Source organism: Lepidochelys kempii, chromosome 20 (genome assembly GCF_965140285.1).
Source record: "Lepidochelys kempii isolate rLepKem1 chromosome 20, rLepKem1.hap1, whole genome shotgun sequence".
Classification (NCBI taxonomy): Eukaryota; Metazoa; Chordata; order Testudines; family Cheloniidae; genus Lepidochelys; species Lepidochelys kempii.
In genome coordinates this window covers 3,049,360-3,064,977 of record NC_136399.1, presented here as the reverse complement: position 1 = coordinate 3,064,977, position 15,618 = coordinate 3,049,360, and the positions used below count along the sequence as shown (strand labels likewise).

Here is a 15,618-nt window from a genome sequence, read left to right as displayed (position 1 = left end):
TATAAAATCGGGACATCTGGTCGCCCTAGTGGGGACGGGGGTGGCCCTTCCGGGCAGCGAGCCGCCGGGCATCGCAGTCGGGGGGCTGCAGTCTGAGGCGGGACTTGGCTCCTCACGCCACTCGGGGCACTGGCCTTGCCAGGCGGGGGGCTCCGCTGCCCACGGCCCCCAGGGGCTTTGCAAGGCACCATAGGCAGGGGGCTGGTTTGCACCTCTGGGGGCCCGTGCGGTGACTGGGGCCGCCCTGCATTGCGCTGGAGTCAGAGGGCTCGGGGTGCTGCACCTTGGGGTGCCCGGCGGGGGGGGGGGGCTGCAGCACCTCGGGGTGCCCGGGGAGGGGAGGTGCCCCTGAAGTCAGGGGTTTGCAGGTGGGTTGCGAGGCGCAGCGGCCCCCAGGCTCGCTCTGCAGCCCCCAGGCTCGCTCTGCAATGCGGGCTGGGGGGGGGGGGGTTCGCGTCGCGCCCCCGGGGCTGCCGCGGAGCGAGCCCCCCTTCCCCCCCTCCCCGGACTACAGCTCCCAGCCGCCCCGCGCCGGCCCCGCCCTGCCCACGTGCGCCGCGCGCGAGCCGGTTCCCGCGCGCGCCGGCCGGTCCCTGCCCCTGCGGCCCGCGGGCCATGGCCGGGTTCGAGCCGGGCTCCCTGCCCGACCTGCTGCCGCTCTACTACCGCCGCCTCTTCCCCCACGGGCCCTACGGGCGCTGGCTCAGCTACGGCGGGGGTGAGCTGGGGGGGCTCCGGCCGCCGGGGGCTCTCGGGGGGTGCACGCAGCGCGCGGGGTGCCCGGGAGATGGGGGGGTGCACGGCGGGGGGTGCCCGGGGAGATGGGGGGCGTGCACGGCGGGGGGTGCCCGGGGAGATGGGGGGCGTGCACGGGGGGTGCCCGGGGAGATGGGGGGCGTGCACGGCGGGGGGTGCCCGGGGAGATGGGGGGCGTGCACGGCGGGGGGTGCCCGGGGAGATGGGGGGCGTGCACGGGGGGTGCCCGGGGAGATGGGGGGCGTGCACGGCGGGGGGTGCCCGGGGAGATGGGGGGCGTGCACGGGGGGGTGCCCGGGGAGATGGAGGGCGTGCACGGGGGGTGTCCGGGGACATGAGGTGTGTGCACGGCGGGGGGTGCCCGGGGAGATGGGGGGCGTGCACGGCAGGGGGTGCCCGGGGAGATGGGGGGCGTGCACGGCGGGGGGTGCCCGGGGAGATGGGGGGCGTGCACGGCGGGGGGTGCCCGGTGTGTGCACGGCGGGGGGTGCCCGGGGAGATGGAGGGCGTGCACGGTGGGGTGCCCGGGGAGATGGGGGGGTGCTCGGAGGGGTTCACGCAGGGGGGCGGTGGGGAGGTGCACGGGGAGATGGGGGTGTGTGCACGGGGAGATGAGGAGTGCACGCAGGGGGTGCACGAAAGGAGTGGTGGGGGGTGCATGGCGATATGGGGGTGCACAGGGAGATGGGGGTGCATGCATGGGGGGAACACGTGCACGGGGGGGAGGGTGCACGCTCGGGGAGGGGGAAGCTTGTACCATGGGGGGAAGATGGGGGGAGGGAGCAGGACAGGGAAGTGTAAAAGGAGGGATTCTAAAAGGCCCAGGTCCTGAAGTTGGGACCCTTCGGGGGGGCAGCAGGGAAGGAGCGGATCTAAGGGGTGAGGAGCTGCGTGTGGGGGGAGCCCCAAGCTAAGGGAGCGGGGGGCTGTAGGTCAGGCTTGAGGGCCCTTAGATTGGGGTGTGTGCGCACTCCAGCAGCTCCCTAGGGTGCTCAGACAGTCCCAAGTGCAGCAGCCGTTTCCCTGGCAGTGGTGAAGAATTACTTCCAGCGGCGGGAGTTCTCCTTCACGCTGCGCGATGACATCTACGTGCGGTACCAGTCCTTCAACAGCCCCCAGGAGCTGGAGAAAGAGATGCAGAAAATGAACCCCTATAAGATCGACGTGGGAGCCGTGTATTCGCATCGAGTGAGTCCGGACTGAGAGAGCCAGTATTCGCCGGTCTGGTCTACGCATTAAACGAACATCAGCGTAGTGATGGTGCTCCAGGGCGTCAAAATCCCTCCCCACCCCGAGCCCCTCAGCTCTGCCAGCCTAACCCAAGGTGTAGATTCAGCTTGGTCGAAGGATGAATGCTGAGGGAAGTGGAGTTCCTTGCGTCTACACGATGAGTTTACAGCGGGAGAGCTATGGCACGGTAGCCGTACGATTCTAGCACCCGGAGTGTAGACAGGGCAGGTCACCCAGGTGGCTTATCGTTTTTCTTTATTGATGGAGAAATAGAGGCCCAGAGAGGGGTGTGGTTAAACTGGGAAAAGGGATGACCTTGTAAATTATAGACCTGACCTTGTTCCCAGGTAATATAATGGAAGTGTTGATACGGGACACGATAAATAAAGAATTAAAGCAGGATAATATAATTAATGCCAATTAACAGGGGTTTATGGAAAACAGATCTTGTCAAAGTAGCTTGAGATCTTTTTCCGATGAGACTGCAAGTTTGGTTGATAACGGTCATAGTGTTGATGTAATCCAGCGGTTCTCAACCTTCCCAGACTGCTGTCCCCCTTTCAGGAGTCCGATTTGTCTTGCGCACCCCCAAGTTTCACCTCACTTAAAAACTACTTGCTTACAAAATCAGACAAAAATACAGAAGAGTCACAGCATCCTATTACCGACAAATGGCTGACTTTCTCATTTGTACCATCTAATTATAAAATAAATCGATTGGAATATAAATATTGTACTAACATTTCAGTGTGCAGTGTACAGAGCAGCATAAACAAGTCATTGTCTGTGTGAAATCGAAGTCTGTCCTGAGTTCGCTAGTGCGTTTTAGGTCACCTGTTGTAAAACGAGGCAACTATCTAGATGAGTTGACGTACCCCCCGGAAGATCCCTGCATTCGCCTGGTTGAGAACCACTGATGTGATCGACTTCTGCAAGGCGTTTGACTTGGTACCACGTGCCATTCTGATTAAGAAACTAGAGCGATGCTAAATCAACATGGCACATATTAAATGGATTCAAAATTGGCTGACTGCCAGGACTCAAACTAATTGTGAATAGGGAATTATCACTGAGAGGGTGCGTTTCTAGGGGGGGTCCCTCAGGAGTTGGTTCTTGACCATGTGTCGCTGAACTGGAAGGAAACGTCGAATCGTCACTAACGAAGTTGGCAGATGACACAGAAAATTGGGAGAAGAGTGAAGAGGACAGGTCACTGACACAGAGCGATCTGGGTTGCTTGGTAAACTGGACGCACGCAAACTGTGTTTTCAGTAGGGACTAATGTAAAGTCGTACACCTAGAAACAAAGACTCCCGGGCCCTCTGCTCTAACCGTTTGACCAGACTAATCCTGAAGCCTGGGATAGAACCCAGGAGTCCTGATTCATATTCTCCATCCCCTGCAGCATCGGACTAGCAGGAGATCCTCGGAGTCCTGACTCCCAGCCCCGCTGCTCTAACCATTTGACCAGTTGTTCTCTATCAGGGGTAGGCAGAGATCTTCCAGGGGGTCCGTCAGCTCATCTAGAGATTTGCCTAGTTTTACAACAGGTGACATAAAAAGCATTCGTGAAGTCAGGACAAACTACAATTTCATACAGACAATGACTTGTTGATACTGCTCTGTACACGGAAATGTCAGGACAGTATTTATATTCCTGTCGATTTATTTTATAATTAGATGGTACAAATGAGAAAGGAAGCAGTTTTTCAGTAACGGTGGGGCTGTGACACTTTTGTGTTTTTATGTCTGATTTTGTAAGCAAGTAATTTTAAGTGAGGTGAAACTTGGGGGTACGCAAGACAAATCGGACTCCTGAAAGGGGGGACAGCGGTCTGGAAACGTTGAGAGCCCCTGCATTTGACGACGCTGCCCTCCCAGAGCTGGGACTAGAGCCCAGGAATCTTGACTCCCGGTCTGGTGCGGGAAGTGCCATTTGTGTGGCAGGATCCCTGGTGCGGTGCAGGGTCTGCGAGACACTGCTTGCTCCCCGCCAACCGAGGGAGAGAGCTGGACGAGGTGCTAGCCTGGGGCTGGGAGCACATTGCAAAATCCCCTGTAGCAGCCGCCGCGGCGAGGGCTGGTGGCCAGACCGATCTCCGTTGCCTTGTAATGCAGCGATTCTGGTGGCACGTGAACGCAACGCCGCTGGCTTAGCAGGTCCCGTGGAGGGATCCCCGGCCAAACCGGCAGTCGCCCGCGTGGGCCCCACGGCCGTCGAAACTGACCGGTTCTTCCCCTTCTGCAGCCAAGCCAGTGCAACGCCGTGCACCGGGGCGCCTTCCAGGCTCAGGAGAAGGAGCTGGTGTTCGACATAGACATGACGGATTACGACGACGTCCGGAGCTGCTGCAGGTATTTGCTCTTGCCAGTCGCTCCTAGAGAGCCCCAGTGTGGCACAGACATGTTATGAGACAGTCCCTGCCCCAACCTACTTGCAGTCTAAAGAGATGAAGCAGACAAAGGAACCCCATGTTACAGATGGGGAAACTGAGGCACGGGGTCAGGCCAAGGTCACAAAGGCGCTGCCCCAGAGAGTTCCCACCCTGGCTATGAGCAAGGGGTAGGCAACTGGGCGTGGTTCTGACAGCAGGACCCTGTGGCTGCTTGGTCAGCCGTGCCCGGGTCATGGGGGTTTATACTGTGGAAGGCTCATGCTTACTCTGCCTTGCCTCCGTGCCGCTCTCCTTTCAGCTCCGCTGAGATCTGCTCCAAGTGCTGGACCCTTATGACCATCGCGATCCGGGTCATCGACCGCGCGCTCGTGGGCAAGTACCCGCCGCGCCCCTTGGGGCCCATCACTGCTCTATTGGCCGGTCTGCATGGCACCGTTGGGGCTCGGCCGTTTCCTCCCTAACCGCGTCCCAGAAGTCTGCCGTGGTGCCCCTCTCCCCGCCCCCCCCGCGCTCTCCAGGGAGTCCAATCTCCACCTGGCTGGGAGCCGCCTTGGCAACTCCTATTTGGTGTAAAACGGGACCCATTTCAGCGGCCCCACATGTGGCGGTGGGACCCGCAGAGACCACAGGTCCCAGTGTGCATTGCAGGTCGAGATGGCACACTGCATGCTGGGATATGTAGGCCACATATGTGTTGGCGAGAGCCGTGCGGGGTCCTTTGGCACAGCTTGCGGGCTGCCCGCTCAGCCCGAGGGGTGCTGTTCGCCCTGGGCTCCTGACCAGCTCTGTGTCAGTTATGATGCCGCTCGTTTTAACCCGTTTGCCAACAGGGATATGGGCTAAGCCAGGAGGGGCAAGAGGGCTCGTAGGGCATGTGGGATGCAAAATAAACTGGAGCCTCTCTCGGGTCTGTTTGCAGACTCCAGAACGTAACCCCATGTATCCTGGCCCTCTGTGGGACCCAGGGCGCCCCAGAACTCTGCTCCACAGAGGTTTACCTGTTTCTTGTACGATCCTTCTTGTTTCCAACCCGAGCTCTGCGCTGACTTTGCTCCGTGTCCCCCTCCCCCCCGCAGAGGATTTCGGGGTGAAGCACCGCCTGTGGGTGTATTCGGGCCGGCGAGGCGTCCACTGCTGGGTGTGTGATGATGCCGTCCGGAAGTGGTCGTCCGCCATGCGCTCCGCGACGGTGGAGTATCTCACCCTCGTGAAGGTGCGTGGGAGCCGACGGGGCAGGGGTGGCCTGAGAAACTGGCTGCCTCCCATCTCTCTTCAGAAGCCAGGCCGTGCCGAGCATGGCAACGCAAGTATGGGGCCTGTCGGTCGTAGGTGCTCGCCTGGCCCCAGTCACTGCGGTATCAGCAATGGCTTTATCCTTACCCCCTTGAGAGGCAGCCCCTCCTCCCCCCCCATTTGCACAACTGAGGCAGAATGGGTACGTCTACACTGCAAAAAAAAAAAAAAAAAAAGACCCGCGACAGCGAGCCTGAGGCCGGGTCTGCAGACTCAGGCTTGCAGGGCTCTAACCTCGAGGGCGTCTGTGGTTGGTCCGGAGCATGGACCCCAGCTGGAGCTGTGAGCATTCAGGTCCTCTGCAGATGGTGCCCTCGAGCCAGAATCTCCCACCCCGGTGCCTGGCGCTGGGCTCCTCGCTCAGCGCCTGGTTTCCGGATAAGGGGAGGGGTTGGGCTGTACGAATCGTCTCCTCTTTCGCTTCCCAGGGCGGATCCGAAACCGTAAAGAAGGTGAACCTGACTGACCCCATTCACCCGTTCATCAGGTCAGTTGCCGTGACGCTGGATGGCATCTCATGTACCTCAGTCTGGGTTAGTCGCGTGCCATGCCCTGCTCCGGGGTGCATTGGGCCTGGGTGTCGGTTGTATTCAGACCCCTCTGTGCCGCTTAGAGCAGCTTAAAGGAGGTGAGAATGACTCCCTGGGAGCCCCTCCGCGATGGTGTGGAGCAAGACATAAGGGGCTCTTCATCTGCTCTGCGCCCAGCCCCTGGCATAGCGGGCAGGTGAGGGTGTGACTAGATCGCACTTGAGTTATGGCTAATCTCTGCTTCCTGAGGGCCACAGGGAGAGGAGTGTATGCTGGAGTAGCCCTGGGGCTGCTCTAACTTAATCAGGAGCCAGGCAGGATCCTGCCTGGTCCCAGAGTACAGCTTAGATCCTCCAGGGAGGAAGTAGCTGAGCGTCAGGCCCGCCATGTGGCGTTAGGGGCATCAGGCTTAAATCCAGGTGTTGTGTTGCCTTCCTCTGCCAAAGCGCATGGCAGCTCGTCAAGCTTCTTAGCTCTCTCATCTTCCCCCACCCACTGTTCCCCCAGCAACTCGCTGAGTCTGGTGGAGCCGTACTTCGAAGAATACGCCCTGGTGGGCCAGGATATCCTGGGCAGCAACGAGAGCTGGGAGAAGGTGGTTGCCCTCGTCCCAGAGCATATCCTTCGGCTGTTCGCAGGGCCTTTCCTAAAGCGCTGCCTCTGGGGATGGGGGCTAGAACTCGAGGGTCCCGGCTCTTGGAGTCTCCCAAGACAGAGGCTCTGCATGCGGGATGCGCCGAGTGCCTTCAGCTCGGCTCTAGGGGCGACATCTGTCAAGGGAGCCGAGAAACGGTTATCGGGCAGTGAAATCAACGGGCCAAGCCTGTAATTCGCGGGAGCTACCGCCTGGGGGGCTGCCCATCGATCGCAGTAGAGTGACCCCAGTTTCCACCTGCTGGGGCTCTGGGCCACAGAGTCCTGTCCTGCCTTCACAGAGCGCACCTGGTCCAATCTCGGTCAGGGCTTCTAGGGGCTGTCGCGTTACACGCATTGTAATAGCCCTGTAGCTGTGTCAGTTGGTCAGGTCTGGGTTTCCTGGGGTATAGCTGCGTTTTCCCCACTTCTCCGAGATGGGAAATGCTCGTGGCGTGCCTTTGGCACAAGAGAAATACAAAGGCGTGTGCGTGGGATTGACGCACAGTGCTGTAAGCTCCTAGGGCCTTTGTCTGTCTCTGAGGGGGGCTTCACAGAGACCCAGTCCCCATGCTACTGCCCTTCGGACAGTGACCCAGCTGTTGCCTTTTGAATATTGGAGCTTCGGTGTTCCCTTGATGGGGAGTTGGCCCCTAGGAGAGCCTTGTTGTAACCCCTTAACAGCTGATCACCGATTCGAGAGAGCCTGCTGCGGGAATTCCCCAAAAAGCGTGATTCGCTCCAGCGCTGGGAGCTCCTGAAAAACAAAATGGATAAATGCAGGGTAAGGAACAGCCCAAGAACGTAGCTGGGGATGGGAGAGAATCGAGGTGCTTTGTGGCTCGTTGGGGACAGTTAGTCTTTGGGCCCGATCCATTGATTGAATATTTTTCCCCCGTTGGGTTCAGTGCTCTTTGCATCAGGTTCTGGGGTCTGATTTAACTTACTCTCTGCTCCTGCCCCAGCCCTATATGGGCCTCTGCAGTATCCAGATCTGGGCACGCCCCTAGAATAATAACAGTGCCTAGCTCTTATCTGATGCTTTCCATCCGTCAGCCTCAAAGTGCATTACAAAGATTGGTATCGTTCCCTCCCATTTTACTCATGGGGAAACTGAGGCACAGCGAGGTGGTGGGATTTGCCAGTGGCAGAGTCGGGAATAGAATCCAGGCTTCTGAGTCCCAATCCAGCGCTGGGCCCTGTTCGGATGGGGATGCCCTGCCCTGCCAACAGCAGCCCACGGCGAGGGGTATTCCCTGGTGGCTGGTTCGCATCCAGAATCGGGGATGCTGGCTTTACCTGGGGTGGTGACGTCCTTGAATCTCCGGGGTAGGACTCGTTTCCAGCCAGCACAGAGACAGGGAGCGTATGGGGCCTTGTAGCACAAAAGTCGTCCCCAGCCCATGACTGTCCGTCTGCTCCTAGCCCTCCCACGCGGAGTCGGAGATCATGTTGCAGTTCTGCTTCCCCCGGCTGGATATCAACGTCAGCAAGGGAGTCAGCCACTTACTGAAGAGCCCGTTCAGCGTCCACCCCAAAACAGGTCATGCATGCACACCGATGTAGGTCCGGCGGGGCGGGGCGGTCGTGTTATCCCCATTCCGCGGGTAGGGAATCTCGCCAGTGTGAGAAACTCAGCCAGCCGCCTTCCGCCCCGTCGGCAGCCCCCGAAGCCCCTCCTTGTTTCAGACCAGGGTGGGGAGTAAGTTCCCTGCCAGACGCTCCCCTGGCTAATGCAATGGGAGATCCTGGCGCCATGAGCTTCCTTTCGAGCAGAGAGCTGACGGTCAGCTCCTGCCTGCGGACCCAGGTCTCCATGCAGTCCAGAAATCCCCACCGTCTTTACCTTACCTTCCTCATCTCGTACCTCGGCCAGTGTAATTTGCAGGGCCTAATGAGCCCCGTTGCGCTAGGCGCTGTCCAAACACAACCAAAAGACAGTCCCATCCCCTGCCTGGGCTCGTGGTGAGCTGTGACTGCATCTCCCTATGCTAAACTCGCTTCTGTCCCTGTCCCCTCCCTCTCTTCAGCCCTGGCTGTGTGTCTCCACCTGAGACTCGCAGCAAACCGAGGTTGCTAGCTCTTTAGGCCAGGGGCTGTCTAGCTTCTTTCTTGCGCAGCTTCCAGCCCAAGGGGCCCTGACCCCTCATTGTGGCCTCTGGGTGACACAGGAAACATGCCGCTGGTAAGGTGATGCTGGTTTTGCCTCTCCTAGGTCGTGTTTCGGTCCCAATCGATTTGCAGAAGCTGGATCAGTTTGACCCGTTCGCCGTTCCAACCATAAGGTACCAGTGATGGGCCGGGATTGCGGGACCCCTCTCTCCGCACGATGGGGCCTGTCTGGCTGTGTAACACAATCACTTCCGAATGCTGCTTTTTGTTCAGTCTGGGATTCCAGCGTCGACGGGCAGAACCCTTTTGATTTGGGGGGAGATCAGGAAATGGGGAGAGAGAAAATGGGGGACTCCCAGAGCCCCTGCCCCGTGGGGCAGATGTTCAGCCATCGAGGCGAGCCAGAAGGAGAGGAGACTTCATCCTTCCTAGCATGTGTTGTAATATGAGGATCTTTGGTCAGGGAGAGAGCGCGCACCAGCCACTTGCCAATCCAGGGACCGGGGGGAGACAAAAGAAAGAGACACAGAGCTCCTGGAATGGAGCAGGGGACAGTGGGAGACTCAGCCCCTGGCATGTGGGGGGGCAGGAGGGGAGAATGGAGCCTCCTAATGAGTGCAGAAGCAACAAGCGATCCCCAAGGTATTTATCAGCACAAGGTGGATGGGGCCAGTTGGTTGGTTTTTACACCGCGGGGCAGGGAACCCCTCTCTCGCGTGATCTGTCCGGCGCGGAGTGGGCCGGGTCTGCGCTCCGCGAGTGAGCAGCCGTGCCACGAGGCTGCTCTGTGCTGATCTGTTTGGTGGGGCCGATCGTGGCTACAGGCTAACCAGCGGCATTGGGTAGCCAGCTCTAAGGGACTCTCACTCTGCTTGTTCTTAGCCGCCTCTGTAGTGAACTGGACACGGCTCATGAGGAGGAGGAGGAGGATGGAGAGAAGGAAAACGAGGCGGAGCCAGTGCCCAAGCGTCGCACCAGGGGTGAGTGGCTGGAGGCAGTCGTCCCGAAAGATGCTGCTTTTATTAAAACACGTTAATATGGGACCACGGAAGAGAGCGTGGTCTAGGAGACAGGAGACCTGGGTTCTGTGCCTTGCTCTGTGCCCATGGGCAAGGCACTTTGCCGTGTTCTGCCTCAGTTTCCCCTCCCAGCCTCTCTCATCTGTTTAGCTTGCAAGCTCTCCAGGACCGGGGCTGTCTCTTGCTGTGTGTCTGTGCAGCGCCTGGCCCGGTGGGGCCCGAACTTCGCTGGTGGTGCTGTAGAACAAAGAATATTCTAACAACTGAGGTCAGGCATGGCAGCTCCGTCTGGGCGCGGGGGAGACTAGCTTACGTATTGACCCAGTGGTCAGTCTTGCAAGTTGATACCCCTCTTTCCTAGTCAGTATTTCCGGTCCCCAGAGCGGCCTCAACCAGGTTCCCCATGTTCCTAGAGCCACTTGTCAACCAAGGGGCTGGCTCAGTTTCATGCAACGGCCGGAGCTGCTCCAGGGCACACAGCACAGAGGTCTTCAGCTCGCGAAGGGGAGGAAAGAGGCACCCCCTGGAAATTGCTGCACCCGAAAAATGAGCTTCCAAAGTAGAACAAAAAGTGCCCCCAGCTTTAGAATTTTTCCCAACCCTAGCGGCAAACTCCCAGACGTGTGAATTAACTGCTGCAGAGCCCAGTGGCATTTTAATAAGAATTAACCCCTTTCTCTTCTACAGCGCTTTTCACATTATCCCCTGTTTTACAGATAGGGAAACTGAGGTACACACAGGGGAAGTCACTCCAGCAGGGCCAGAAATTGAACTCAGGTCTCCCGAGTCACAAGCCTGTGCACTAGCCTCTAGGCAACACTGCCATTCTGCAGTGGCAGCATCCCACTGCAGCAGTGTGAGCAATGCTGGGGGGGTGGAATTTTCCCTGTACACCTGACACAGTAAACCAGCGCTGAAACTACGAAGGCTAAGTTATGATACAGGCCTGGACGGAGGTTGAATTCACGTCCCCTCTTGATACAGCCAGCCTTGAGAGCCCAGGTGTGAGGGATTGTAACATGGGGCTCTCAGGGCTTTCCATACAGGAGGAAGTGGGGCTGCATGGCAGGATCTCCCGCATCATGCTCTGTACGGCCAGCAGATCCTTTGCACATGTCTCTCTTTGTCCCTTAGACTACAAGAAAACCAGCTTGGCTCCTTACGTGAGAGTCTTCGAACGGTTCGTGGAGGAAATGGAGAAGTCTCGCAAAGGGGAGCTTCTCAGGAAGAGCGGTAGGGGCCAAGGAGGGGACTGGGTGGGGCTTTTCCTCTTCCAGGCTGCTTGAAACCTTTCAGGGCTCTCCCTTCCCTGCAGAAATGTGGTCCTGACTTCTAAGCGTGGGAGGGCGATACTGTCCAATGGTCAGTGCACAGCTGCCTGGGTTCTATTTCAGCTGTGTCACCCTGAAAAGTGACTTCAGCTCCCCTTAGGTTGTGTCCTCCCTGCAGATAAAAGGGGTGTTCTTCACTCAGGTTAATCCAGCGCTGAAGACATGGCAACTCTGCTCTTAACTCGGGTTAGCTGCTGTGAACAATTTGGGACTGAGATGCGGCAGAACACCGAGCATGGGATGGCCCTGATTTCAGCCGAAGCCTCTGAGCTCTGCTGTAATACAAATAGTTAATAACAAAGACCCAGGGACCTGCACATGGTGGCTGAAGTGACTACGGACGGACAGTCTTAGGGATGAACTGCATTGCTCTGTTCAATGAGAACGTAACCAAGAAGGTTGTGTGTCTTAATGCCCGCAAACTTCCGCTTACTGCAGCCATACTCAGACCGGGTAGCTCTTCGCAGCACGTGATATTAAAACACTATGATTTAATTATTAGCCCATCAGGGTGCTTTTACTGTGTTATAACTGATTGTAGTTGATCAAATAATAATACCTAGTCAGTGATTTTGCTGTGAGAATAATATATACGTTCAATATTTCCCCATCATTCTGTTAAAAATACGAATATAGAGCACCCATCATCAATGAAACAATGAATTCACATGCTGGCGGCTCTGCTGGGGAATGCTGAGCACTAATTTGGCTCCTGAACTGCTGCGATCTGAGAATCACTGGCTTGGAGGAAAAGAAAGGCAGACGTATAATAAGCCACAGGTGCAGCTTTCTCTGGTGCATAAGATCCTGTGTTTCTTTCCTTTAGATTTACAAGGAGATTTCTGAGGATTCTGGCGTCTCCGGGGGGAAAATCTACGTCTGGTAAGTCCAGCCAGCCGTTACAAGAGCTCTGATCAGGACAGCGGACTATGGTAGTTCCCTTATTCTTCTTGGCATTAAAGGCTTTACCCAGCAGACTTCCAACAAAGAGAAACCCAACTGGTCTCGCCTAGTGGAGGAAGAGGATGTTCATTTTGCAGGGGCCAGCGTGAGCCTGGGCTTGGAGCACGCGCTGGGAGAAGGCCACACCATGGATTGTTGGCAAGAAATTAGAACTGCTTCCTTCTGCGCGAGGCAAGGAGATGGGGCATGAGCTGATGTCAATTCCTCCCCTTGTCTGCACACAGCAGGTGGCTTAACCCACCCAGCCCTGTTTGTCGGCACAAGGGCAAGGTGGAATTTTACCTGCCTGACCAAGAGCCATTGGTAAAGTGGGAATTAGGAGCAGGGGGATCCCAGCTGGCTGATTCAAGAGGAAGGGAGGAAGTCTCATCGGCTGATAGATTCCAAGGGCACCAGGGATCTGGAATTGGCACCTGGCTGGTGCCTGCAAAAATGACCTGCGGGTTTTCTTTCTATCAGGGTAACTCTGCTGAGACTGAAGCTGATCCTTCAACCTGGGGGCAGGCAGTGGAGATTGTGTCTAGATTGCTGTCCTTTGCCAGCACAGAAGGAAAGAGCACCCTGTGCTCTGGGGCAAACCATTATTAATGGAAGAAGCTGCCTGACAGCCCCAGATGCATGAGATTGGACCATTGTATTCGTCATTTCTAAGCAATGGTTCCCCAGGCCCAGCTCTTCCAGATTTTGACCTCGACTGACTTATTCCAGACATCAAAGGCTACTCCAATTCTCCCTCTTCCTGCTTAACTGTTCCCTTCTGGCTGCAGCCTGTGTAGTCCTCTCCCTGCTGTGGGATTTAATTCGCAAGCTCTTTATCTCGGAGTGTCGAATGACTCCAGGCAGCCTGGGTCTGATGGCCCAGTAGGAGGCGGTCTGTGCATCCTTTTGTACTTTTTTATGCACAAAGAAAACTATTAAAGGGTTCTGTTGAAGACGGTCTGTCTTTCTGGTGGTGGTTGTGCTGTGGGCTGCTGGTTGGGTTCACGGGGCGTGGTTGGGAAGTTATCCAGTGATCTGAAAAGATTACTAGACCCCCATGTCTCAGGGGAAAGAGCAGAGGTGGGATTACAGCTAGGTGCAGGACTGGAAAGGTCTGAGGGATACAGTGAGTGACAGGTACTTGGGTCCCTGGCTCTTCCGTTTAGTTTGTTGCTCTCTCTTTGTGTTTTAATGCGTGAGGTTAGTTAGTGAAGTAAAGAAACAAACATGACTCAGGAGTGGGATAAAGTGCAAACCCTCTGCAAGTATCCCCTCGCCACTCCAGTTCTCCCAGAGCCCTTTGGCCTTAAAGGTTCATGGTCAGATAGTTTAGGTGCAGGGGTTAGCTGTTTGTGGTTTGTTTTCTTTTTTAGCCCTCTCCTTTTCTAGACAGCCAGTCATTTAAAGTCATTGCTAGGCAAATCAATTTGCAAGAGTGCCCCCTGTTGACCTTCAAGGGGCAGTATCCACAATTTCTGAAATGGACCCAAAAGTTATTCCAGACCCGGCACCATCCCCCTGCTGGCATCTGTGGGTTTAAAATCACATTTTGTTTTTCATAGATGTTAAGGCCTGTTAGAACATCTCAGCTGACCCCCTGTATAATACAGGCCAGAGAATTTCACCCAATGACTTCTGCATTGAGTCCCCTAACAAGTGTTTGTCTAAAGCACATCTTCCAGCAAGTGGCCCACTCTTAATTTGAAGACCCCCAAGAGATGGAAAATCCACGATTCCCCTTGGAAGTTTGTTCCAGTAGTTAATCACCTTCACTGTTAAAAACCTGTGCCTTATTTCTCCCTTGAATTTGTCTGACTTTAGCTTCCAGCCATCGGTTCTTGCTCTGCCTTTTTCCTCTAGATTAAAGAGCCCTGCAGTATCCGGGATTTTGCCTCTGTGAAGGTATTTATACACTGTGTTCAAATCGCCTCTTAGGCCTCCTCTTGATAAGTTAAACACTTTTAATGGCTTTGAATGATTTTAACTCTCTCCTGCGCTGCGTGAAAGCCCCGCACAAATACAAAGAGGAAACTAGGTGACGGCAAGTGGAAATGGTAATGGTGACTATGAGATGCTTGTAAATTGGGCCTGCATCCTGCAGATAGATGATTGCGTGCATACTTAACTTCGCACATGGAAGTTGTCCTGCTGAAACGCGGCAGAATTTAGTCACGTTGCTTAATGTACCAGTGATGAGCGTGATGTAAGAACCTCTCTAGACTAGAAATCAATATGACTCTATACGGACATGGGGATCTAGCTTTTTGGTTCCAGTTGCAAGATTGGAGCTTTCAATTGGGAACACACTGCAGGGCAGAGACCTCCCCTGCCTGTAGCTCTGTACAGCTCCTAGTACAAGTTGGGCACAAATTGGAAGAGAGAATGATTTTACTCTCATGCATCCCTCTTACAGGAATCTGAGAGATTGTGTTTCCTAGTGGATAGAGCACCACACTGGGAATCAGGAGACTTGGGTTCTGTTCCCAGTTCAGTGGGGCAAGTCACTTCACCTCCCTATACCTCAGTTTCCCCATCTTTAAAATGGGGATAATGATAGTAGATCCCAAAGGGAGGTCATTGGTAAGAGCTAGGGGTTATTGTTTGTAGAATATAAACAATAGAAATTTATAGAAATTAGAAAATAAAAAGTTCAGACATACTTAAGTTGAAAACTTCCCCTTTTTGGCCTGCCCTGGACCCAGGCTCAGAGGGATGGGCAAGTCAGAAAGGTCTCAGGAAGATCAGTGTGAGGATCATTTGTATCGGTTTAGCTAAAGGGGTGAATTTAAATGAGTTTAGAGCCCTCTGTGGATGCCAGTTTAAGTGGAGTAGGACTAGATTTAAGCTGAACTGCAATAATCTGCTCTCAGGTCAAAGTTGGAGCATCTCCAGCAAGGTTTGCACAGTTTAACTAACCTGGGGGTAAGCAAGTGCCCAGTTTTTAGGGGGAGGAAAAGGAGGGGGCTTGTGTCTGACAGTGAGAGCAGGTTTTCTAGAACAGGTTTCAGAGTAGCAGCCTTGTTAGTCTGTATTCGCAAAAAGAACAGGAGTACTTGTGGCACCTTAGAGACTAACCAATTTATTAGAGCATAAGCTTTTGTGGGCTACAGCCCACTTCATCAGATGCATAGAATGGAACATATAGTAAGAAGATATATAGATATATGTATACACACATACAGAGAAGGTGGAAGTTGCCATACAAACTATAAGAGGCTAATTAATTAAGATGAGCTATTATCAGCAGGAGAAAAAAAAAACTTTTGTAGTGCTAATCAAGCTGGCCCATTTGGACAGTTGACAAGAAGGTGAGAGGATACTTAACATGGGGAAATAGAGTCAATATGTGTAATGACCCAGCCACTCTGGTTCTTAA

The 15,618-nt window shown here is 55.3% G+C and overlaps 1 protein-coding gene across 3 annotated transcripts; it reads left to right on the top strand.

The window, feature by feature from the left end:
• Positions 1–561: 561 nt before the first annotated feature.
• On the top strand, positions 562–13,195 carry PRIM1 (DNA primase subunit 1). Of its 3 annotated transcripts, none has more exons than XM_073319304.2 (14): positions 562–718; positions 1,787–1,944; positions 4,235–4,341; positions 4,681–4,754; positions 5,459–5,595; positions 6,104–6,162; positions 6,713–6,822; positions 7,531–7,622; positions 8,264–8,381; positions 9,054–9,123; positions 9,833–9,930; positions 11,104–11,202; positions 12,127–12,182; positions 12,723–13,195. In XM_073319304.2, the coding sequence occupies exons 1-13, from the start codon at positions 616–618 to the stop codon at positions 12,144–12,146; spliced, it is 1,245 nt and encodes a 414-aa protein (XP_073175405.2). In that variant the 5' UTR covers positions 562–615; the 3' UTR covers positions 12,147–12,182; positions 12,723–13,195. The 3 variants fall into 3 exon arrangements, with proteins under 3 accessions (XP_073175405.2, XP_073175406.2, XP_073175404.2); XM_073319305.2 differs by having other exon boundaries at positions 12,263–13,195; XM_073319303.2 differs by having other exon boundaries at positions 12,127–13,195.
• The last annotated feature ends 2,423 nt before the right edge of the window (positions 13,196–15,618 follow it).